The sequence below is a fragment of the Idiotropiscis lumnitzeri genome, chromosome 7 (assembly GCF_059441095.1).
Source record: "Idiotropiscis lumnitzeri isolate Australia: NSW breed Sydney's pygmy pipehorse chromosome 7, RoL_Ilum_1.0, whole genome shotgun sequence".
Classification (NCBI taxonomy): Eukaryota; Metazoa; Chordata; class Actinopteri; order Syngnathiformes; family Syngnathidae; genus Idiotropiscis; species Idiotropiscis lumnitzeri.
In genome coordinates this window covers 22,988,422-23,013,910 of record NC_142397.1, presented here as the reverse complement: position 1 = coordinate 23,013,910, position 25,489 = coordinate 22,988,422, and the positions used below count along the sequence as shown (strand labels likewise).

Genomic DNA, 25,489 nt, shown 5'->3' with positions numbered 1-25,489 from the left:
ACACAAATCCCCATGTATATACACACTTACATTCCTCAACATATACAGGAGTAAGGAAAAACTCCTATGCTCCAGAGGGGACATAAATAAAAATGCTGCAATGATAAAAATGCTGAAAGATAAAAAAATACTGCAATGTTAAAAATGTTGTAATGATAAAAATACCTTTTCTCTTTTCTGCCCCTTCTTCTCTGGCTTGGAAATTAGGTGATGGTGACCAATTTGGAAGTCATTGTTTCGATTCTACAGCAACTGACAAGATTGGAGGCAGACCACACCCTTAGAGATTAAAGCATTGATCACGAGGACATGCTCCACCAAAGTCGTCTTCCTGCAGTGCTTCATTTGACTGATTGACTTTCACATTATTTCAATAAACATTGTACGGCATTATATTATGTGTTTTATATTGCCCATTCAGCATCCATTGAAGCCTGATCATCCTGGAAGGGGGATTTCCCCATCTGTCGTCCCCTCTCAAGGTTTCTCATTTTTCCCCAAATGAGGTTTTGAGTTTTTTCCTGCCCTCCTGGCTATATAAATAAATTGAACTTGACTTGAATTATCAAATCTCAGTGTTTTGCGATCAGGAAATTGTGTTTCATCAAATTGCGATTATATTGAAAATTCAATTAATTTCTGCTCATTCAGCCCTACGGATTAGTGAATAATTGGCCATTTCATTAAGAAATATATTTAAGGCATAAAATATCTTATATTTTGGTCTCATATTAATGGGAATTTCTAGGAATATAAAGATTCGTCGAAAATCGATGTAATATTGATATAAACTGCTCAAAATATGCATCAATACAAAAAATAAAGAATTGATTCGCAACGCCATGTTATCCAAAGCCGTTCTCTTATGTATATGCTGTAAACAAGTTGTTGTGCATGCGCACAATTACTTAACACGTTGTAAACTACCCTTTCATAGCAACACAGCAGTGATAAACGACCATTTATGAAGGAAACACGTCGCAGTTGATGCCCGATATAATTTACGACAAGGACTGTCGTGTCTGAAAGCTAAATGTAGTTAGCACGCACACAAGGCTACCATGTGCGTCTTATGGAACGCCACACGCGATGTCCTGTTGTGGTACGCTGACATAATGTGGCGTAAACTGTGGATTGTGGTGGCATTAGTCAGCAAACTTGCGTGCATTAAAACCAAAACATAGTTTTTATATACGCGTGATTGACATCAGCAACAGCAAAAGCACAAGTCCTAACTTGCGACCACGCAACGTGTTGCGTTTATGAAGTTGGAAATTTCACCACCCAAAGTACATGACGCATTAGCCACAAGCAACGGACGGCAACACACAATAATAAAACATAACCCAACTTGGTCGTTAAAATGTACTAATTTACAGTGTTAAAAAATATTGAAAAAAATTGATCATGCATGTTGATTTGGTAACAACTGTGTTTTGCTGAGCTTTGATATTTCCGGGTTTTATGACATGCATCACGCTCGAGATTTTTCGCTCTCTCTCTCTCTCTCCCTCTCTCTCTCTTATTTTTTACGCACAAACCACATTTTGAATGTGCAGATGAGATTATGCAAACTAGAGTCGGAAAAAAAAACGTTTTGTATTCAGGTTAAATAAAAATAACATTTTTTAAAAATCAATACAAGTGGCAAGGCGGCACCACAAGATGATGTGCATGACTAAGAAGGAGAAAGAAGACACTCAGAAAATCTGTCATCATTTCAAATGAATACTGTAGCATTATGTGCTAAGCTGTAAATAAAGTTAAAAAAAAAGGAATACAAGCTTTGAGACAATATTACACCGACCAAACCCAAATGTCAAGTACAGGTCCAGACAGCAACCCATGGCTATTGTGATACCCTTTGCGATGATCAATAGTTCAATGAAGCTAGCTGCTACTGCTAATATGAAAGCTTATGACGCACTACCTATCACGTCACTGATTGGCAAGTTATCATGTTACAAAAGCACAAGCACTTCAACTACTGAGATAAGTCATCCAGTAACAGCCCAGCTCAGTGGCGGCTAACATTTTATCTACTGGGATGAAAAGTATAGCTTTACTAGAGCACAGTCATTCGGAATTATTGATCTACAATGTATAAGAAACAGCAAATGAAACAAAGTATTGGGCACCTATGGCTTTGACTAGCCAACACATTTGGTCTTCATTTGTATGGTATGTGATTCTTGGATATTGGGTCAGTTGTCAGCATGGCTCCTTCTTGTGTCTGGTGTTATAATAGCGCATTGCTGTAATTGCAGAAAGCCTCACTTTTGGCACTTTTAATGCTTTAAATTACAGAAGAAGTGGTATTATCATTTAAGCATTGCTTTAATTTTTGTTTTTAAACCTATTGGGGGAATTATCACTCTTTTAAAGTCTGGCGATGGTGGATTAACACTGGACAATCAGGTTAAATGAGCATAAATGGGAGAGAATGATTCAGCAGGGTATGCTTCCTATAATGAAAATGGTTATGTGACAAGGAATAGTGTAATTTTTAGGATTAAAATGAAATGATAAGACCTGGGGTTAATGCTCTATGTTATTGTGCACTTCCCAGCTGCTCATACAGTATGAGTGTGCACATAGGACTGCCAACCACTTGCCACCAACTTCACCACATTACATTTGAGTTTGGCACCAGCAATATTCCAACTTGCTTTTCAGTGTTGTTTTCCCACAAATAGTTATGTTAATTCATTAAAAGTTGGATATTTTTTGCGAAATGGGTTTTTATCTGTTGACGTAATGCTACAAACTGTGATGAGAGGAGAATTGAAAACATGATTTGCTTTGGAGTTTTTCAATTATATTCAATTACAAGTACTGTTTATCTTTTTTGTTTGTTTGTTATAGGCATTGTGTTAGGAAACAATCTACACTGTATAGCAAGCAGAGTGTTACCCCGTTCTTGAGACTACCTAACCATCACAGAAATCAAATTCACTGACCTCACCGCAATTCAACTAATTCCTTGATTTTTTTTCAAAGGAGGCTGATAGGGATTTGTACCAAAGCTGCTACATTTTTTTTATAACGAACAATTAGGGTCGGTACTACAAAGTAAAGATTCATGTGAAATCAAACGGGACCGTGTTTTAATACCTAACTGGATCCTTGTAAATTGTAACTGTGTGGGGCGGGAGCATTTTCACATGGCACAGAGGATGTCAGCGTAATGACATCACATATTAGGCAGTGGCAGGCCATGCATTTCACACTGAGGCCTTCAGGGAAGTCCTACTTAGACTTGCTTAAATAAATACCCCTCAAAATAGCTCCATTTATGACACCAAGGCTGTAGAAATAATATACAGACACACACTTACGCACTACTGAATGGTGCACAACCTAGGCTCACAAGAGCGTTCTTCTCTTGAAAGGTCCGGCTTGATGCCATTGCAAGTATATATTAGGGCACCACAATTCTGAAAAAAAAACCTAATTGCGATTATTCAGACCAATATTGCGATTATGATTCGATTTGCGTTTTTTTGCATTTTACACGTTAAAATGCCTTAAAATGCTACTGTTATCCGTTTCTGCTTCGACTTGCTTTAATTTATACACTCTTCAACTTTTCCTTTACACTTGTCTCTCATTTCCTCGCTCACCACTGCAGAATATCCGCTCATCTCCTCCACTGCACTCTTCCTCACGCATGCGCGCACACACCCACATGTCACACACAAGCTTGTCACAATGCTCGCAAAACTGCGATTGTGAGTCAGTTTAGTTCCAGACAAAGAATTTGATCAATATTATAATACAAATCACTAATGTCACCATTTGATGAAAAGTACGAGGCGCTCTCTTCTGACGATTATATTGTATTGTATTAGTTTTTGGGGGGCTAGAAAAAGCAGCATATTCACCTTTGTCAGGAGTGCTGTTTCAGCACTTGCGCCTCTCCCTAGCAGTAAGCTTTTTAACATTTCGCGGCCCGAGCGGGAAGCCATGGAGACCTACATCAGTGAATCCCTTGCAGCAGGTATTATTAGGCCCTCGTCTTCGCCCTTGGGGGCCGGCTTCTTCTTTGTCGACAAAAGGGACAAGACTCTCAGATCATGTGTAGACTATCGCGGATTGAACAGCATTACCGTCAGAAACAGGTACCCTTTGCCACTGATTGATTCCACCTTTTCCCGGCATCATGGGGCTTCCATTTTCACAAAATTAAGACCTACGCCAACCTTACCATCTTGTCCGCGTTCGGGAGGGTGACGAGTGGAAGACGGCATTCAACAACCATAGGGGACACTACGAGTACCTCGTCATACCTTTTGGTTTAACCAACGCCCCTGCCGTCTTCCAGACACTGGTTAATGATGTCCTGCGGGACATGATTGGTGAATTTGTTTTCGTCTATCTGGAGGACATTTTGATATTCTCCAGTTCCCTTTCTGAACATGAACACCATGTGGGAGTAGTCCTCCAACGCTTACTTGAAAAAAAGCTCTTTGTAAAGGGGGAGAAGTGCGAGTTCCATGTTCCCAAGACCACCTTCCTGGGCTATGCAATCACTGAGGGACAACTTCAAATGGACCCCGCCAAGGTAACCGCAGTAACAAATTGGCCAAAACCCTCCTCACGCAAGGAGCTTTAACGATTCCTTGGGTTCACCAATTTCTATCGACGGTTCATTAGGAACTACAGTCAAAAAGCTGCACCCCTTACCACTCTCAACCTCTGTACCCTTCCGCTGGTCAGGGGAAGCTGACCTTGCTTCCGATGATCTAAAAAGGCTGTTCTCCTCCGCACCTGTCCTTGTGCACCCAGACCCAAGTAGACAATTCATTGTTGAAGTGGACGCTTCAGAGGTGAGGGTTGGCGCAGTGCTTTCCCAGCGTTCTCCACAGGATGGTACGATTCACCCCTGTGCCTTCTATTCTTGCAGACTGTCCCCGGCGGAGAGGAACTATGCAGTAGGTGACAGAGAACTTCTGGCTGTGAAGATGGCACTGGAGGAGTGGCGACACTTTTTGGAGGGATCTGAACACCCGTTTGTAGTTTGGACGGACCACAAAAACCTGCAGTATATTCGCTCTGCCAAGAGGTTAAGTTCCCGTCAAGCCCGATGGGCATTTTTCTTTGATCGATTCTCCTTCACCTTTTCCTACCGCCCAGGAACAAAAAATATCAAAGCCGAAGCCCTCTCCCGCCAGTTTTCTGCCAAAAAGGATGGCAATAGCACTGAGTCGATTTTGCCCGCCACATGTTTTATCGCATCTTTGACTTTGGAAATAGAGGAAGCGGTGAAAGATGCTCAAGGAAACCAACCAGATCCTGGTGGAGGTCCCCCAAACTCTCTTATTTGTCACAGATTCCGTCCGCTCACAGATACTACAGTGGGGTCACACCTCACGTCTTACCTGACACCCGGGAGTCCGCAGGACATTAGCCTTTCTCCGTCAGCGCTTCTGGTGGACCACCATGGAGGAGGACACACGATCATTTGTGTCAGAATGCATAACTTGTGCCCAGAACAAAACATCATCTAAGCCTGCCTGCGGTTTCCTTCGCCCGCTTCCTGTTCCCAAACGTCCATGGTCACACATCGCCCTGGACTTTGTTACTGGTCTTCCACCGTCCAAAGGCAATGGTTCTTACTGTGGTGGATAGATTCTCTAAGGTAGCGCACTTTATAGCGCTTCCTAAGCTCCCTTCCGCTAAAGAAACCGCGGACCTACTCGACCAACATGTCTTCCGCTTACACGGAATTCCATCTGACATTGAGTCTGACAGGGGGCCTCAGTTCACCTCACAGGTATGGAAAGCATTTTGTCCAGCTCTTAACATTCGGGTCAGCCTTTCATCTGGATACCATCCTGAGACCAACAGCCAATGTGAGCAAACTAACCAGCAACTGGAGACTGCACTCCGCTGCATTTCCCAATGTCATTCCGCCTCATGGAGCACCCAGCTTGCGTGGGTTGAATATGCTCATCACTCCTTACAGAGCTCCTCATTGGGCATGTCTCCATTCCAGTGCTCCTTAGGCTACCAACCACCACTGTTTCCAGCACTGGAAAGTGATCTGGCGGTTCCCTCCATGCAGTCACACATTCGCCGGTGTGCTGAAGTTTGGAAACGAGCTCGTTCTGCTCTGGTTCGGTCCTCCGCAAGCTCTCAGACGCAATCTAACCGCCACCGTAGGCCTGCCCCCCGTCTACTCTGTCGGACAAAGAGTGTGGTTTATCACCAGAAACATTCCCCTCAAGGTTGAGTCCCGGAAGCTCCCACCTTCCTTCATTGGTCCCTTCGAGATTGTGGCCTTGGTGAACCCTTGTGCCGTGCGCCTCAGTCTCCCGACCTCGATGCGCATTCACCCCACCTACCATGTCTCTCAGCTCAAGCCTGTCACCTTGAGCCCGCTATCCCCTCCCATCCCACCCCCTCCTTCTCCCCTGGAGGTCAACGGCCATCCCACTTTTACTGTGCGCAGGCTCCTGGATGTGCGGTGCCGTGGCCGTGGCCTTCAGTGCCTTGTTGATTGGGAGGGTTATGGGCCTGAGGAGCGGTCCTGGATCCCGGCTCGGTAGGTCCTGTCGAGGTCACTGATTCGGGACTTTCATCGTGCCCATCCCGATCGCCTGTGCTGTGCCCCTGGTGGTGCCCGTAGAGGGGTGGTACTGTCAGGAGTGCTGTTTCAGTACACCCTGAGGTGTGTGTGTGGGTGTGTGCGTGTTTTGGGTCCTTGCAGGTTGGTGTGGTTGGCAGCTGGATTATAGCAACCCAATCACTGCTGCTCCTATTTAAGACACCCAGACACACCAAGACATTGCCAGATTGTCTACACGCTACATCAAGTTTGTAGCCCTCTAGCTACTTGATATTTGAGTAACCAGTTGTCAATGCACGTGTCCTTTACTTAACCTTGTTCTCTAACCTCAGATCACCTTCCAACTTCTGTAATTCCCTGGACCACACACAGCTGACCGACCTGCCTGCCTGCCTACAGCCTGCTTGACTTCCTCACCTGAGACGCGCTTACGTTCGAACTACAATCTACCAACGATTCACTGGACATTCAAATAAACTCTCAGACTACAACTCTTCATCCTGTCTCTGCATTTGAGTCCCATTCTCCCCCTTCGACAGGCGCCTTGACACCATTGCTTGTATCATCACAAGTTACAATGTTGTCATTAGTGCCAAAAAGATGCTCTGAGAGGGAGCCTGTCACCGGTACGCACAAATACTTACGAGATAGTTTTCCGAAGCCAATTTTTCTCATAACGTGAATGCTACTGTTAGCGATCCTAACTTAGCACGTGAATGACCGCTAGTTGTTGCCTCCCCTTCATCTGTTTATTTTGAATCTGTTTGACAGACTTCATATTCAAATCGGTGGTGGTGTTTCAAACGTTGAAATATGTTGGTTGTGTTGCCTCTGGATCTGATGGGGTTTTTTTTTTGGATGCGGTTCATTTTTGTCGAATCCGCCGTACCTCCAAATAATAGACGTACCGCCCATCTATAGCACGAGCATCTCCCTCTCCTCATCTACGGCGGCAAAAGTTACTTCCATTACATCCACTTCGGTCCACGGCAATCACAGAAAAAAACAGGAGGTGCACGGAGGCCGACTTGACCTTGGCTGAACCACAGCTCACAACTGGATGACCTCATGTCTGGCGCAAGATGCTCAATGACACTGGGATCGTTGCTTGCCCATTGCCTCAATTCGAATCCGCCATCAGCCAGAAGATAGCGCAGTTTGTCTACACGAGTCTTGGCTGCTATTGGACAAGGGAGACTAAGGAAACAGTTGTCCACGTAGAAGGACTTGAGGATGACATCACGTACATCCTCTTCCGGTTGGCTGTGGTAAGTGACATGTTTCTGCAGCGCGAATGTTGCACAGCATGGGCTGCAGGTGGTTCCAAATGGGAGCACCTGCCACTCATACACATCAGGTGGGCGATCCCGCTGCATGTCTCTCCATAAAAATCGCAGCAGTGGTCGATCTGCTGGCAGGAACATTACCTGATGAAACATGCTCCGGATATCACTGCTGAAGGCAACAGCATGCTCCCTGAAGCGTAAAAGAACAGCTAGCAAGGAGGGCCCGAGAGTGGGACCTGGTAGCAGGAGTTGGTTAAGGTTGTGACCTTGGTAATGGAATGAGCAGTTGTACACCACCGGATTCTTCCCATTATGTTGGACCTTATGGTGCGGTATATACCACGCTTCTGGGCTGCGCTCTACTTCGTAGTCTGTCAACTTCACGACATAGCCAGCATTTACAAGCTTCTTTATCTCCTCTTTGTAGAGAGCAGCTTGTTCTGGGGAATTGGCTAAGCGCTTCTCTATGCCTCTCAGGAGTGGCAATACTGCTACAGGGCTGGCTTTGAGGAGAGGCATGTTCTTAACTCGAAGAAGGGGTGTGGCATAACGCTTAGTGCCATTGATATTGACTCTCACCGTTTGTTCTTGAGGTAATTTAACTGCCTCTTGGGTCCTGTCTTGACCGCACTCACTACGGTAGGGAAGCACCTCCATCTGCCATAACTTCTCAACGCATGAGAAGAGCTCTGTGGATGAAGGGGTAGACGTCAAAAGGCAGTGATTTACATTAGGGCTTGACTTGATGGCTTGGGCTGGACCTTGTAGAGTCCATCCAAGGCGTGTCTTCACAGCTGCTGGCCCACCAGGTGGTCGTGATCTGACTGGCTCTGTAGGTGTGATGAGGTGCGTGTAGTCAGCACCAATCAGCAGCATCGGCTGGACCCTATTCAGTGGCAGAAGAGGCAAACCTGACAGATGTTTACACTTCTGCTGAAGTGCAGCAAATGGATGAGAATGCTTTGCTAAACTCAGTTGAGCTGCTGTGAAGGCATTCGGGATAGTATATACCTTGTCAGGGCTGTCAGCTGGAGAAATCGTGAACGAAACTGACACTCCATGGAGCTGATCCAGTCTTGGTCAGATTGTACGGAGAGCCATCACCACCTTTCTTTCTTTAAGGCACAACTGTTTGACACCAGGCTGGAGCAGTATTGTCCGCTCAGAGCCAACATCTAAAATTGCATATGTGTCCAAGGAATTGTCACCGCTGCTCAGGAAGACTTTACTGATCTTCAGCAACACCTTCCGGTTGTAGACTGGGCGGTCTGCATACAGGACTCTGTTGGTTTTGCTTACGAGGCAGCTTTCTGTTGGCGGTGAATGCGGTGCTTGTTCCTCCTCCTTTCCTCTCTCATTCTCGTCCTGCCACAGTCCTTACAGGGGGCTTTGAGCGTGCACTTTGCCGCTTGATGATTGCATCCACAATGCAGCACTTCTTATTGACTTTAATCCACATCACCTTTTGTTCCCTACTCAAGTCCTCAAAATTAGAACAGCTGTTCAGAAGTGCTTATCATTATCACAATATGGACAGTAGGCCTTGCTCTCTTTTTCCATCGTCTTCGTCTTGTCGGCTGACTGTCCAAAGGCAGGTGGGGTTGCTGCCGAGCTTGATCCCGAAGCTTTCTCAGTGTTCAGGAGGATAGTAGCAGACTTACTTGAAGATTTAGTAGCGCGCTTGTTATCAGGCCTCTTGTTGGACGACTCATCTCTCTTGGGGGGCGTAATTCTGTCTTCCTGAACTTCTAACTCATATTCCAGCCAATCAGCAAATTCAATAAGGGTCGGAATGGATACTCTAAGTCAGGGGTGTCAAGATCCAGTCCTGGAGGGCCGCTTTCCTGCATGCTTTCAATCTCTCCCGGCTGCAACCCACCTGATTCAAATGATCAGCTCATCAGCAAGCTCTGAAGAAGCCTGATAAGTATCCTGCTCATTTGAATCAGGTGGGTTGCAGCTGGGAGAGATGGAAAACATGCAGGACAACGGCCCTCGAGGACTGGAGTTTGACACCCCTGCTCTAAGTGGTGGATGAATCTTTTAAAGCTGGCGTTGAGGTCGTGGGGGAGTTTACTTAAGAGCCTCGAAACATGAGAGCCACAGGTTAATTCAACCTGGCCTTGTTGACCCAGCTGTTCTAACATGCCCACTAGTGAGCGCACATTGAGAGCAAATAAACGAAAGCTCTTAACATCACCACTACGTATGTTTGGACCATCCATTAGCGCTGCAATCCGATGCACAGCAAGCTTGTGGGGTTGTCCATACATCTCGGTGAGAGCCAGCATCGTATCTGTGTAGGGTTGCCTGGAATTACAATAAAAGTCAGCCACAAGTGAGGCTTCTTCACACTTGATGATGAGTGAGAATCTGGTACTTGTATCTCTCAGTGGTGTCAAGCGGTAATAAATTCTCTAAGGCTAACTTCATACGGGCGAACCCTCTGTGGTCTGGTGATGTAAGGCTGGGAATGGTGGGCTTAGGTCCTCTGTATGTGGTCTCTCTCTGTGGAACATGAGAGTAGGGCACTTGGGGGAAGGCTAAATCTCTGCCAGCGTATGAATCTTCATACTGTGGGTCACTAGCTCTGAATGAGTGAGCTGGATGCCTTTGGCCATGCATGTCAGCACGAGACGTACTTTGCGGGGGTGTGGCTGCGTAGTATGGACTATATCCTTGATCTGCGGGTGGCTGCGAAACTTTGACTAGTGAGAAGTCCTGTATCAGCTTTCCGGACGACCCGCGTGCCTGATATTGTAGCTGTGAGTGGGCTGGATTGTTCGGTTGGCTTCTGCTCGGGCGTTGATTGCCTCCGTCAAACCCACTGCGGTATGTGCCTGGAGGTGGGAGGGTAGGAGGAGGAGGATTGGACTGTAAGGCAGTCATCAGGCTCTAAAACTGTTTGTGGAGTTCAGCATTTTCTTGGCGCATCTCTTTAAGGGCAGCATTAAACTCACTGAGTGGGTTGATATCCTGCCCCCTGGTGGCTTGCTACATAAAATGCTGAGACTCCTGCTCGTGCTCAACATCCCCCAAATTCCCCGTGTCAAAGCCCTGGCTTGCTGCTGGTGATGGGGATCTACTAGTTGAGCGCTCCGTAGCTACGTGCTCCTCTTGTCATGCTCTAGGACAGCAGTCGGCAACCCGCGGCTCCGGAGCCTCATGCGGCTCTTTCATCCTCATAATGCGGCTCTGATTGGCTTGGGAAAATAAATTACAATTTATTTATTTTTTTTATTTAATTGAAGTGTGTTTTATTTGTGTTAGTTTTTATATTCTTTTAGTTCTAAATTTGAAGATTATTGTGATCTTGAAATATTAAAATATTAATTAAATTATTTGATATTATTTTTGTCACGATCCGTCTGTTGCGCTCCCAGCGAGTGGGCGTGGCCCGGCGGCTCCGCTCCCGGAAGCGGCCACGAGCCGGACGCGCTCCCGATCGCCACAGCTGCGCCTCATTGGGACTCTGATTACGGACTATTTAAGCGTTGCTCATGCGCTTGCTCATGGTCTTGTTCATAGTTTGTTCTCCTCGTGATTTGCTCTCGTTTTTGTCATTTGCGTATTTTGTCCTTGGTTTGCTCACAGCTACTTTACGGCTCGCTTTAAGTTTTCTCGTTCCAATTGGTCTTGTCTTCACCCTTTTTGTGGTAAGCATTGTTTTTTGGTTCCTTGCGTTGCAAGCGATTTCTGTTCTTTCCTTATTTATTTCCTGGAGTGACCCGGTCACCCAGCGTTTTCCGTTTCGCCCTCCCGGCGGTGGTAATCATAGAACCCTTGCGGTTAGTAAATTTATAAATATTGATCCTATAGTGATTATTGTGTGTTGCTTGTCGGCCTTCAATAAACGCCCTGTCAATCCTACCTCCTGAGTCTGCGCTTAAGGGTCCACCTTACACCGCTTCAGGCTGGGAAGCGGTCCTGACAATTTTTTTGTCGCTCAAAATAGACGTCACATAATTTTCTCCGTAGCACTTCATAAGACATAACCACACTATAGTTGTTTATACAAAGTGTAAAGGTAAGAAAAAGCAATATATACAGTGTTATCTTCATTTTAGATAAGATAAATGGATATAAGGATGACGCCTCATGGCATTTTTCTGCTTTCGTTTGCTACATGGACAATTTAAATTCAGCTTTTTAATTTATTTGAAAGAGACATTCATTGTTATTATTTTTCAAGAATTCAAAATGTTCAAAATGTGTTCATTAAATGAATAAAATGTAATTTTCTCTGTAGCACGTGGATTTCATAAGAAACATGCTGCGGTAAAGTAGTAGAAGTTTTTTTTTTTTCATTTTAGATGTGCGGCTCCCAGTGTTTTCTTTTCCGTGGAAATCGGGTTCAAATGGCTCTTTCGGTGTCAAAGGTTGCCGACCGCTGCTCTAGTAGGAGCAGCTGGTCTTCAGAATTTACTCAGAGCCCCTGGCCCACTCAGGTCATAATCAGACATATAGGAAGGCACCGATGTCACTCGTTTAGGTTTGCCGCTAGGTGCTACTAATTTTGAGTCTTGCATCTTCAAACAGCGATTTGCCATCCGGCTCGAAGGACCATTGAAAAATGGGGGAATAACTAGTGCTGGGAGGATTATGCAAATTACTGTTGTGAGTCCGGTTAGAACTCCAGTAATGAGGATAGAATCTTGAGTTTTCTGGTCTTTAATAATGTTGAAGTCACAGTACACACGTCTTGGTGCTTCAAATGAAATATTTGTGTGGTTCTTCAAAGAAAATAATAAAGTATCAATGTCTGACTCTGCAAATATTACAACACAAACATACGTGACTCAGACACGAAAAGAAGTTGCGGCAATAGCGCTCCATTAAATGCGCTTGTGAACATTGCATGTTACCAATTAGCAGTGAAACATGTATTTGTACAGACAAACGAACAGTGTTATTAATGCTGTAACTTACTTGTCACACGCACAACTCGAAGCAGGATAAACAACTCAAATAAACTTGGCTCGATAAACAGAACTGACACGATTCTCGCCACCGTCTCTCCTTCTTCCTATATGTGCACGCACACGCCACGTGAGTTGGAGCGCTAAGCGCCGCCCTCTAAAAGGGGCCGGTGTCGCAGTTTCTGAGCAGCCTTTTCTACACCCAATTCTAATTTACTTTATAATCATCATTTTGACAGTATCTAAATATTAAATGAGGGGGAAAAAAAAGACAGACGCTCCCCTACTTACAAACATTTGAGTTACGAACAACGGTACATAATAAAAAAATTTGCTTAAGTCAAAAAATGTTCGGCCAGTGATGCTGTGAGTTAGATTTTTTATAGCGCGCCTATTTCCGAGTAGTGCTTCTTTCCGCCGCTGATATCGACGCAAGGCACTGTGAGAGCTCGCCCAGCATCCACCACGTGCATTCCAGCGACGAAGACTCGCTCTCTCGCACTCACTCTCTCTCTCTCACACAGATATGTAGTATTTTCCCCACTTGTACATGGATGTACATATCTTTATATTGTTTTATTACATGTATTTAGACCAACACAGGTTACTTACACAAGCCTTAAACATACTTATATAAACCTTAAAAATATGTTCCATACAAAATATTGCACTGAAACAACTTACGAACAAATTAAGCTAACGAACGACCGTTCGTAACTTGGGGAGCGTCTGTACACATAATACATCCTTCCGTCATCCGAAACGCTTATAATTTTCCTTTTTTTTTTTTAAATATATTTTATTGTATATCTCACACATTTTGAATTTCATCTTGCTGATTTTAATGACATCTACTTTGTAAGGTATTTAATTACAATTAAAACTTAAAGGAACAGAATCCGTACTATTAATTTTCCAGCATTTGATTCCTCTGTGTGTATAAGGAACAAAATAGAAAAAAAAATCAACGGCATCTGATTTTAAAGAAAAAAAGGTCGATAAAGTATGTTTGGGTGAAAAATAAAATCTCTGATCATTTATAAAACCGATTGAGGAACTCAAATGTAAGAGTCTGAAATGTAAACCTCTATGGACCAGGTGCAGTTCGAGTAACCCTGGTCGTCTCTTCTTATAGCAACACCTACAGTATACAGACAATTTATCGCCAGCAGTGTGTCTCTTGTCATCTTGTGGCTGTTGACAGTTATCCAGTGTGAAGCAAAAGCAATCTACTATCACCTCTGTCAGCATTCATACAACAAGTCCAAATCATCATGGCTGAGTGCACAAAAGTGTGAACAAGTGTAACTCCGCTCTCTACTAGGCCATTAAATAAGGTGTTAGCTCAGCATCTACCATAAATACTTAACAAACCACTTAGCGCCACAGACCATGGCACCTTTCCAGCAACCTTAAAAGGGGCCAACTTAAATTTTTACTGGAATCCTGGGCATCTTGACCCAGATCATGTTTTCACAATTTTTTAACTTTCTACGTCATACTAGGGAACAACACTTCATTCTGCACGTGTTCACAGAAAAAAGGGACAGAAAAACTTTTTTTTTTAATTAACCAGCATGTTGTTGCACACTTGAGTACAATGACAATAAAGGGATTTCTGATGATGTATGTGAACGTTGCCTGATTCCCTGTACATCTCTTCATTCAAGATGATAAGCCAAGGGCAAGGCCTTCACACACAAGAAGCAAGGAAGTATCTGTATGTATCGAGATAATGTATTGTCGATATTGCTCCTTAGACTGTAATCATTGCTTTTGTGTCGCCACATAAGCTAGAAGCCATGCTAATTGCAAAGCTAACCGAGCTAGCACGTTTGACGGGGTGATACGTGTCCACTTTTCACATATGTCTGGCTGGAATGGTGTCAAATCGGAGAATATCCAACTTTAAAGATAAAGATAAAGATGTCCTTTAATAGTCCCACAATGGGGAAATTTGCACATCAAAATAGTAGCCAAAGTAATAAATGTCTATATTCTGGAGAGAAAATTGACTTGCTAAACTGGGCCAATGTCTTGTGTGCTTGCGCACACTCAGGGGCGCAACTACCTACTTTCTGGGGGGTATGCAGACATAACAAAAAAAATAATATTGATATTAAGGATTTCATTTTTATATATGGCCTATGAATAAAATTTTTGGGTGAATATAACACTTTTATTTCAAACTTTTATTGAATGTTTCATTTTACATCAGGTGATTGGCTTAATCAATCTTTATTTTATTTTTTAATTTACAAGTTACTGATTAGACACTGCATCTGATCAGTGTCAGACTTATCGGATACAGTGGTGGAAAAGGGTTTTAGAATGCAATTATGGATTACAATCTCAAATACTGTCAAGAAGCATTTCTGGGAATGTTCCTGCCTTAAGAACCTTGTTCAAATGTGCTGGTTCTTATTAGACACAAATGGACACAGACATTTACTTTATATCATGCCACGTTTTCTACAAGTGAATGCATGACATGACATGCCACGCCCAACACCCCATCATCTGTCTTTTTACCACTTTGAAAAGCTGGTTTTCATGCCTGCATAATCTTTCTCTCTCTCTCTCTCCCCTTCTTTTTTGGTTTTGGGCCCCTGAGCACTTTCTATCAGGCTTCTCCATCGTTAGCATCATCATACGTTTCAATTGCAAATGCGCGGCACTTGCGTACTTGAAGTTGCGCGCACTGGACTCTGTGTCTGTGTGTGCGAGCGGTGCACTTGTCTCCGATGACAGTCACGGAGCAGAGGGGCGCCTATTGCGTGCCTCTATTAGTAGTAGTGATTACATCAAACCATACCTGTGAACAAATAGCTGATTAATACATAAAATGGCCACTCAAAAATTATTTTCCTCCCATCGCTTTGGCGCCCCCTCTAGCGTGGCGCCCATATGCCGCATGCATCTTGCGTCACTGCGCGTGCGCACAACGCCGACAGTGATTTTGCGGGAAGTTTGTAACTTTGTGTCATTCCTGTTGTTTGTTCAGTTAAAAGAGGGGAGTACTTAATATTTACGTTTTTATTGACTTTAATTTGACTTTTTCATTGCCTCAAAACGTTTGCTTCTGTTGACTACATTACTCACGCAGTGGATGTTAACCACACTCATTTGATATCACCAATAAAAGTTATGTTTGTAATCTAATATCTATCTGATAAAAGATACTCTAAATGGGTAAATTAAACAACAAGAACATCATACCCGCTTATATCTACGTATAAACATAATCTATATGTCTATGCTGTTGAGATTTTATATATATTGTGAGGATGTCCTATATGTTTCTATGTGCAAGTATTTTGTTTCGGCATTTGTATAAATTACCTGTATACTTGAAAACAAAACAACCTGAAAGCATGCTGTAGAACTTTGGATGTCAAATTAGCCGCTGGCAGGAAGTTTCTCACGGGTGGGGCATGTTGGCAGAACACCGGGAATCGGAAAATAAGTACTGTACGCTACGCTGTACGTCAGCCAGAAGAGGGGTTAAAATATATTCATATATTTGATAATAAATAATATTAAAGTAAAAACATATATCTATATCTATATATCTATATAGTTATATAGATATATAGATATATATAGATGGATAGATAGCTAGATAGATAGATAGATAGATAAATAGATAGAAAATATACTAAAACAATATATCGCGTGTGTGTGCGTGCGTGCGTGCGTGCGTGCGTGCGTGTGTGTGTGTATTTATTTTATTTTATATTTTTCCTCCTTTAGTAATATTCACGTGTAAAACTGCAATGTTGAATGTGATGCGATTGAAAATGCTGATTCCCCTTACTTTAGTGCTGGTGCAACCAAGAAAAAAAAAAGTGTATGCACAAGTGCAACCAGTGCAAAAGATTAGTCTAGAGCGATACTAAGAGCCATTTATCACTAGGAATGCAGTACATATTTAACCACTCTATGTAAAAACATAAATGAGTATTCATTAAATAGAAATGTCAACAATATTGTATTATCATTGCTGGAGCATAATAATTAATAAAATGTTGATTACTTATAAAGCCACATGCAGCATTTTGTTCCTTGTTGAAATCAGATTTAAATTTATTTCAATCCCACCTCGAAACACTTTTTTGTTTTTTCCATCCATTGTATCATCTTTCTATCTACATATTGATTGTTAAGCAGCGTACAGTGCCATCTACTGGGAGAAAATCTGAACTGCAGGATCTGTTTCAGCATTGGTCATGTGAATATGTGCAGTTTAAATGATTAAGTATTGAAGGATTGTATAATGTTCGTGTCATTAGCTTAAGCACTTCTGTGACAGAATCTCAATCATTAACAGGTTCATATTTGCTACAGGTGTTAAGCATTTATTAAACAAAAAGCATGTATCAAATGAAACTAGAAGTACCGTGCACAGTAACGACGCATGATTGTGTTTTCTGGTTTTATAGTCAGTCTGCATATACAACTGATGACAAACAACCCGTCATATTCTGCCACAGACAATATACCTCTTTAATCTACTTATGAACAAAAATGCAACATTGATATGGACATATTTGAGAAACATGGCATAAAAATACCCAATGCAGTGTCATGTTTTTAACTATGTACAGCACTTTCTGTGCAGCAATGTTTTAAAGTACTATATAAATAAAGTTAAATTCAGTATACAACTACTGTAAAATGTTTAGAGTAAATAGAGGTAAAAACAAACGCCTAACTACTTGGCCAATGATTTAGGCTGATGTTTGAAGGGCCATAATAGGCCAATTTAATAGCCTGGACGATTAATTAATAAGAGTCTATTGAACAATACATCCTGCATTAATGATCTAGAGCTGTATGCAACATTGGATTTTGAGACTTGTTTAGAATGCTTGCTTAACAGTTTTTCTTCACAAATGGGATAAAATAGATTTTCCAGTCGAACCAAATACAGTATGTCACTTACTGAAACACTCCAAATCTGTATCCCATCAGCATAACCAATCATTAGACAGAGAGGAGGATCAATAGTGCCATTGTTTATCTCCATAAACTCAAGGTTGCGAGCAGAGTCTGTACACATAGAATGGTTAGATTAAAGTTTAAGTACAGAAGAAGACACAGATTTGCATTGTTTAGAATTATTTTGAGTTCCTATGACAATCAAAGATTCACACAATTATTCTGTAACACTTTGTTTTAATTGTATGTAGCTGAACATGTTCTGCTGTGTTTACCTGATTTGCTTGGTAATGTTTTTGGCCTTGAAAAAGTAAATATGACCACACTTTCTTTCCACTCTTTTTACTCGTTTTTGTGCATCAGAGAAAAAATGGTAGTCTACAACAAATGGCTATCGAGCTAGCTGCCAGCACTAGAATCATTTGTCACAGTCTGCATCTTCGTACAGTACTCCTTTAAACATCATATTGTGTAAGCGCAGTATATGATGAGATGAGGAAGCGAACAAGCAGCAAGTTACTCCTTTTCATCCCTTTCTACCCACAAATGTGACAACTCCATCCCTACCCTAAAACCTACAGGTTCCTGGTGAATGTCTCACTCTAGTGGGTCACAACACAGGTCCCCCCCAGAATTCACGATAACAAATGTGGATAATCGAATTATGAACATTGTCAAGAAAAATGCAACGCATTGGAGGCCGGCATAAGCAGCTGCGCTTACCAGGTCGGGGTCAACCTGCTTTAGCTGCTGCTCTCGCGACCCAACCTCGGATAAGTGGAAGAGAATGGATTGATGGATGTTTGTATATTTCATGAGAAACAAGAGTAACACGGTGCAAATGGGTTGGCCTACACTAAAGCTCATCCGGGAAGTGGAAACACAATGGAGTAGTTCCTACATCAAGCAGCAGAGACTTTTTGATTAAATCGATCTAGTCCCTGGCTTGCTTGAGTATGAACCTTGCTCCTCTCTCCTCCCAGGAGCTCAAGATAATTTCTGATTGATTGAAGGTTCTGACACAATTCAATGAGTTCAGGCACCCCAATAGAGTTGTTGGAGAAAAAGTAAGGTCATACCAATGCTGACCATGCTTCATGCTGCACTAGAAGAAGAAGAGATGATGAATATGCCCACTCCAGAGGGAATCACATTAGTGGGATGGCTGAAAAACCAATTAAGAGATAAACTATTGTATTTGCAACGTCACTGATAATGTAGTGGGACACTCGCCTGACATGAGTGCGGGCAGCGTGGGATTGGTTCCCACTCAGTGATTGTGTCTGTGTGCCTTGCGACTGGCTGGCGACCAGCTCAGGGTGTAGTTTGCCTTTCGACCGTAGTCAGCTGGGATAAGCTCCCGCGACCCCGTACAGGCGATGTGGAGGATGACATGACCATTCTATTTGCAATCTCAAAGTATCTTGTCACTCAGCACCATGCTGGATCCCAAGCTATTTTTAAAAAAAACTTTGATTTCCTCAGTCCACGCAAATCTGCAGAGGCAGAGAGAAGACTTAATTCAGAATGTGCTTCAGTGATAAGACATTTCCCCCTCAGTATCAAGCAACATCATCAACATCAGTGTCAGCATCATTGTTGCTATTTTACTTCATTAAAATTAATGGTCCATCTGCATGGTCATGTATGTTAGAATTAAATCACAGCACTAGACTGAAATCCTCCAGTCTCCAAGTTTTCCCAGTGTTTTTGGTTGGAATGTCAAAGATTAAATATTAAATTACTTTATACTGCACCAATGCTGAAATAATAAACAACAAATGTTTGGACGCCCTAAAACAATTAAAATTTTCAGTAGCGTGTAAAACATGTTCAATGTTTTGAGATCAGTTGTCCTTAAGTGTTTGAAAATAAAATGTTATCAAATGTATTGTAATTACGAGTGTTATGGTATTTTTTAAATTTATAAAAATAAAGCAAAATTGGTGTTGTTTAGCTGCCAGCCATAATTTCACATTTTTATTGACATTTTAAGTTTTTGTTGTGTAATTGTAAATTGCTAATCAGTCTAAGTAGAACACATTTTTTACATCATTTTGCATGACATCAGAAAAAGAAAATATGGTATTGGATTAAGGAGCGTTACTAAAAATTGTTGTACTTGCAGGTTCAGGAGGCCAAGAGAGATAAAAAATATTTAAAAAAAGGGGGGAGCAACTAATGCAGCAGCCGACGGATGACGCTTTGATTGCACCTGCTCCTTCTGGTTCTGATGCTCCTAGGCAAGGTTCGGGTGACGCGGCGCCACAGCAAGCTGGCTGTCCGTACCAGGCCGGTCAACGAGGTCGGGATTGCGGTAACAGAGGTAGGGTGGTTATAGGCAGGGTTTGTGAGTGGGGTGTGCTCTTGCTGCGGGGTGTGGGGTCACTGGGTGATGAGCTATCCATACCAAGCCACTTCCTGGAATCTGCCACCCTCTGGTCCAGTGCCATACCGGTCACAAAGAGCTCCACCAGCGCAGGGGGCACCACCGTTACCCACTCCTCCAACTATGCTTGCATTGCCTCCGAACGCACTCTTGACACCAACCCACTGGTACCCCAGTCCACGACAAGGGGCCGCGGAGTTTCAGCGTTAGAGGACTGGCAGGTCCCTGCATTCCAGGGATGGTGGATGAACAAGTTTTCAATGGTGCTTGATACTGGGGCGAGATATTCCACGCGCTGTGAGCTCCTTCCGTATCTCCCAGTGAGCAACAGCACTATCCTCCTTGTGGACTCTCTGAACAAACACTGGAATTCGAGTGGCATTTCCGGATGATACTGAACTTGACTGTGCACATCCGTTGGGGGGGAGCATATGTCGTGCTCTCCTCCGTTCCAGTGGCTGAACTGAAACTTCTGAGAGCAGCTCTGAAACCTGGTTCTCCATCCTCACGCAGTGTGTATGCCCTGTTCCTGCTCTGGTCTGAGTGGTGTAGCAACCTCCACCCATTCAATTCACCAATTGACCCAGTACATTGCACACTGTACATATGATAGCACATATGATTTGGTTGATCAAAATGCATTCATTCAAATTTAGTCAGGAGTAGATCTTCCATTAGGACTATATGTGTGTTATGTCTATCGGCGTTGCCTCGCATGTGTGCCTTGCCCTGAGCAGCGGAAATGGTATGAATTGTTTCCTTTCGCCGAGCCACAAATCACATTGACTATCGTTGTGCGTCTCCATACTAAAGATTTAGGGGTTCAGATGTCTATCACGGATGTTGATTACTCCGTGTCACTATCAGGATATCAGATTTCAACACCCACTACAAATTCTTCTATTTTGGAAGATTACTAAATTTCACAAGACGGGTCACTCGGAAGGGGTAATTCTGTGGGCGTCTCTGCTGGAGGAGTTGTGGACTCGGGGCCCGACTGACTTGGGGCTCTGCTCCACCGTTCCCCCACTTGTTTTTACTGTCTCTACACCCTCCCCCAGTTGACAGAATCAGAGTTGGCACAGCCTGGAGGTGGAGGGAGGCATTCGGGAAACAATGGGAGATGAAGACTACAGCGGTATTGGAGCCGTCCGTCTACGTCCTGGAAAGCGCCTACTCTTCCTGTGGAAAATGATTCAAATTGGTATCTGCGTTATTATAGTTTGGGAAATTTTTATCATAGTTGATTACTATTACAATGGGGTTTCTTTAAAGTTTTGTTAAAAACGCTAAAAATTGGAGCATTAGCTCTGGTTAATTTGTAATCTCTAACAGTTAGATATTTGAACTCAGTGAACTAAATTGTATTTAATTCAGGAAAAATTTGCACATCTTGCAAAGCCAAATTCTAATATTGTGCCATATTAACTGGATATCATTAGCACATTATTGCGAACTAACACTACTGGATTGTGGTGATTATCGGCAAAACTAAATATATAAGTTGGAAAATTGTTTCTGGGGGCAATGCCTGTGAGGATGCCAGCGTTTAGATCAGGTGTGGGCAAACTACAGCCCAGGGGCCACATGCGGCCCATTGAACGTTTTGGTCCGGCCCGCCGAACTTGAAAAATAAATTAAATGAATAGGCCTTGTTGGTGTTTTGTTTTCTAAATACTGTGGTTTTATTGTTGTGGTGCTTTTGTCCACTTACATTTAAAATTAAATGTATTTTTTCTCAGATGAGGTGAGGTTGCCAGGACACTCCGTCCATTCGCTCCTGGTCCGGCCCCTCTGTCAAATTTTGGAACCCATTGTGGCCCGCCAATCAAAAAGCCCACCCCTGGTTTAGATCCTATTCAAAGAAAGATATTACGACAGTCTGGGAATTGTTATACTAAGGAATTGGTGGGTTTATGTTAATTACCATATATTATTCAAGTGACTATCTGATACAAGCTTCACAAACAAGTTGAGAAAGGTGATTGAGTACAATTAATTATGGTATTGTTGCGACTATTTAGTTAAGAAAGGTAATCGCAGGACGGCACTAGTTAATTTGTTAGTTTTTGTTGTCTAATATAACTTCGATTGGGATCGACCCCCGGGGGCATAGTATATTTCTTGCCGTATGCATTTTTTGTTGCCACAGGTTGTGTTTTAATTTTCATGGTGAGAAATCATTGAAGGATTGTATTACGATTACTGGCATTATTTTAAACACTTACGGGACAGAATGTCAATTATTTAATTTAGCAGGTTCATATTTACTGAATATGCTAAACGTTGATGAAACAAGAAGCATTTATCAAATTAAACTAGAAGCATAGGTCACAAGAATCACTGGGATTGTAGTCCTGATGTTTACTGATTTATTATATTATTCTCAGATGCTAAATTTATAGTACTTAGTTTAATGCGTGAGCTTTATTGAAATTTTCAGTAGTAAGACAAATTTGCACACATCGCGTTTCCATGACCTGTACTTACATTCACAGCACTTCATGGACAAATATGACAAAGCACATTCTCCACATTGGCTGTAGAAGATGCAAACATACCAAATTGGGCACTGGAGATGTCACATAGACGCTATCGCAAAAAACACATTCCGAGAGATATAACAATTGGAGATCGGAGCACACGCACATTCACACGCACATACACAGGCACATACACATACACCTGCACATACACTTGCACATACTCATGCACATACACACGCACACACGCACACCGACAAGATTACAGGGAAATACCAGCGGGAAGAGAGACTGAGAGACTACCCGCCGGAGAAGGCAAGCCTTGGCGTGCCAGTCTTGGGGACCAGACGGGAATCAACCATCCAGACGATGACTAACCGGGGGAGGACCTTCCCTTGGACGTGGACCCGTGCCGTGGGAGGGAGCGAGGACAACCGATACAACCGACATTACCCTTGACATAAAAAACTCATATAAAAACTAAAGCTGGGCTGAAAGATGGCGCGCAATTTTCGACTGTGCTCGCCCGAGTGTAATTTCTCGTGAGATTAAGAAAAAGCCGCCCAGATATCTGTCTTTGAACTATTTCCTGAACTCCAAAAATTTAAGAAACTAAATATCGGAACTCTAATCAGTTGTTGCGTCTTGATTTTACCCTTTTCTACTTGAGTACAAAAAAACGATCACGCATTGGAGTAAGTTTGGCTTTGAAAGGTTGATTTACTAACTACTTCTCATTTCCACGGTGACTCAACTCCAACATGGGTATCAAGGTTTTATATGCAGGTATATTCTCAAAGACCAATTTGGCCTCCACCAGTTTATTGGAAGACTTCACACCCGGGTGGGAAAGGCGTCAAAAACACAGTTCCGCCAGCTCGTAGGCACCATGGAGCGCAGTTGGCCGGTGGAGACATCACAAAAGAGTGTGGCGCTGGCATCATGAACTATGATGTCCTTCAGTTGCTGTCCGGTGGGGCCATGCAGTGGGCTTAAATGTCAGCGTCCGCGGCCTGGTCAGGGGTCATGGCAGTGTAATCAAGCCCCAGGTTTAACAGCCCCTGCGAAGGACTGGGAAAGACAATCGGCAAAGAAGTAGTTGACCTTGCAAGCCACATGCTGGATGCCTGTAGTGAACTGAGAAATGGCGGTGAGCTGACGTTGCTGAGGACCCGACCATAGCTTTGAGTTCTTGACCATGGCAAATGTCAGCGGCATGTGATTGACGAAGGCAGTGAACTGGGGGCCTTCTAAGAAAAATTTGAAGTGCCTGGTGGCGAGGAAGTGGCCTCGGAGTTCTCTGTCAAAAGTGTTGTCCTTCCTCCTGTTGTAATGGACACCACTATTCCATTTATTTATTTTTTGTTCAAGCACCATTTTCTCAGATAGATCTGAAATCTAGACTTAGCAATAATTTGCACAAAAACAAAGCTTAAAAGCAAGTGCATACATATTCACTTTTTAAAGGCCAAAAATAAAACCCAACAAATCAGGTAAACGCAGCAGAATATGTTCAGCTATGCAGAAAAATAGTGTTACACGACACTTGTGTTGATTTTTATTTTAACTCCAATGAATTCTAAGCAATGGCAACAGCAGCATTTTATCATAGAGTGAAGTTGATTACTAACCATTGATATCAGCCTTCTCAAAACGAACCCAAAGGACTTTCTCCTTTTCATCAGGTTGCAGACCCCCAGAGTAAGCCTACAGTTGAAAAGAAGAGCATTTAAAAAAAAAAAAAACAACATGACAGTTGAATGAATAACAAATTAAATTAGATTTTATCATTGGTATATTTCTGAAGGAGATAAAATCCATCTTGTTTTACACTGCCACTATAAGTATGTGATTGTATGAGTCGTGGTAATATTTGTTGAAGTTAATTTTTTTTTAATAAAGCCCTAGTCATCATGTTTTATCTGAGATATTTTATTTTATCCACATTTGAATCCAAATGTTCAATACACGAGAGAATTGAAAGATGAATGCATTTAAAAAGGATGTACTTATATTACTAATTACTAATATTAATTGCACTTGCATCACTATATAAGTGGAATAAAAAAAAGATAGCGCATATATATATATATATATATATATATTTATGTTTTTTTAGAATTAGAAATCCCTTTATTGTCATTGTACTCAAGAGTGCAACGAGATTAGAATATATATATATATATATATATATATATATATAAGTGCTCTCAAGTGATTAACTTTTTTTTAACTAATTAATCACAAAAAAATTCCATGATTAATTATGATTAATCACATTTTTCAACTACGATTTTTTGCGAAGCTTATAACAGATATTTACTTGAATAATATCTTGGAATTGATGCAAAATCACCAAATATGAAGTATATTTAATTCAAAGACTGTTCTAATAGCTTTCTTGCATTCTTGAATACGATCTAAATGCAGACATTTATTTTCGAAACATTTCTCAAAACAGCCCACAAGCGCCACACTCCAGCAGTGTTGATTTGCAAATCCCAGTGGTAACTTAAACACAGTGTTTTGTTCTAAGACGTGCTAAAGACAGCTAATATGGCACAATATTTGCAAAGTATGGAAATTATTAGTAAATCCAACTGAGTTAACTGAGTTAAAATATTTAACTGAGTTAAAAAATTTGGGATTAATCAACTGAAATAATGCTTTAATTTTGACAGCCCATATACACACACATACGCACACACCCTGTCTCACACATCATCCGAAAAAAAATATGTTGTCATGATAGTCCTACATCTCCAAATATTATGGTCACATATCCCAACACCAATCAGAGTGAATTAAGGCCAGAGAACATTTACCTGAGGGACAACATCTTGCAAGAAAGTCACCACACTTTCCATGTAAGACTGCTCCCTGTGACAACAAAACACCAC

The 25,489-nt window shown here is 42.3% G+C and overlaps 1 protein-coding gene and 1 long non-coding RNA gene across 17 annotated transcripts in view; both read right to left on the bottom strand.

The window, feature by feature from the left end:
• bcas3 (BCAS3 microtubule associated cell migration factor) overlaps positions 1–25,489 on the bottom strand; it is a 474,526-nt gene that overhangs the window by 441,631 nt on the left and 7,406 nt on the right. For 14 of the 16 annotated variants that reach the window (XM_088299829.1, XM_088299828.1, XM_088299825.1 and 11 more), the window contains exons 3-5: positions 25,415–25,469; positions 24,221–24,296; positions 17,722–17,828 (exon numbers count right to left, since the gene is read on the bottom strand). In XM_088299829.1, the coding sequence (XP_088155955.1) occupies positions 17,722–17,828; positions 24,221–24,296; positions 25,415–25,469 (238 nt within the window). The remainder of the gene's footprint in view (positions 1–17,721; positions 17,829–24,220; positions 24,297–25,414; positions 25,470–25,489) is intronic. The other 2 variants (XM_088299836.1, XM_088299835.1) reach the window with 1 other exon arrangement.
• On the bottom strand, positions 8,437–9,715 carry LOC148334295 (uncharacterized). Its single transcript, XR_015844304.1, has 3 exons — positions 8,869–9,715; positions 8,619–8,768; positions 8,437–8,546 (listed from the first exon to the last, which is right to left on the bottom strand). It is a non-coding gene; the product is annotated as an uncharacterized LOC148334295 (long non-coding RNA).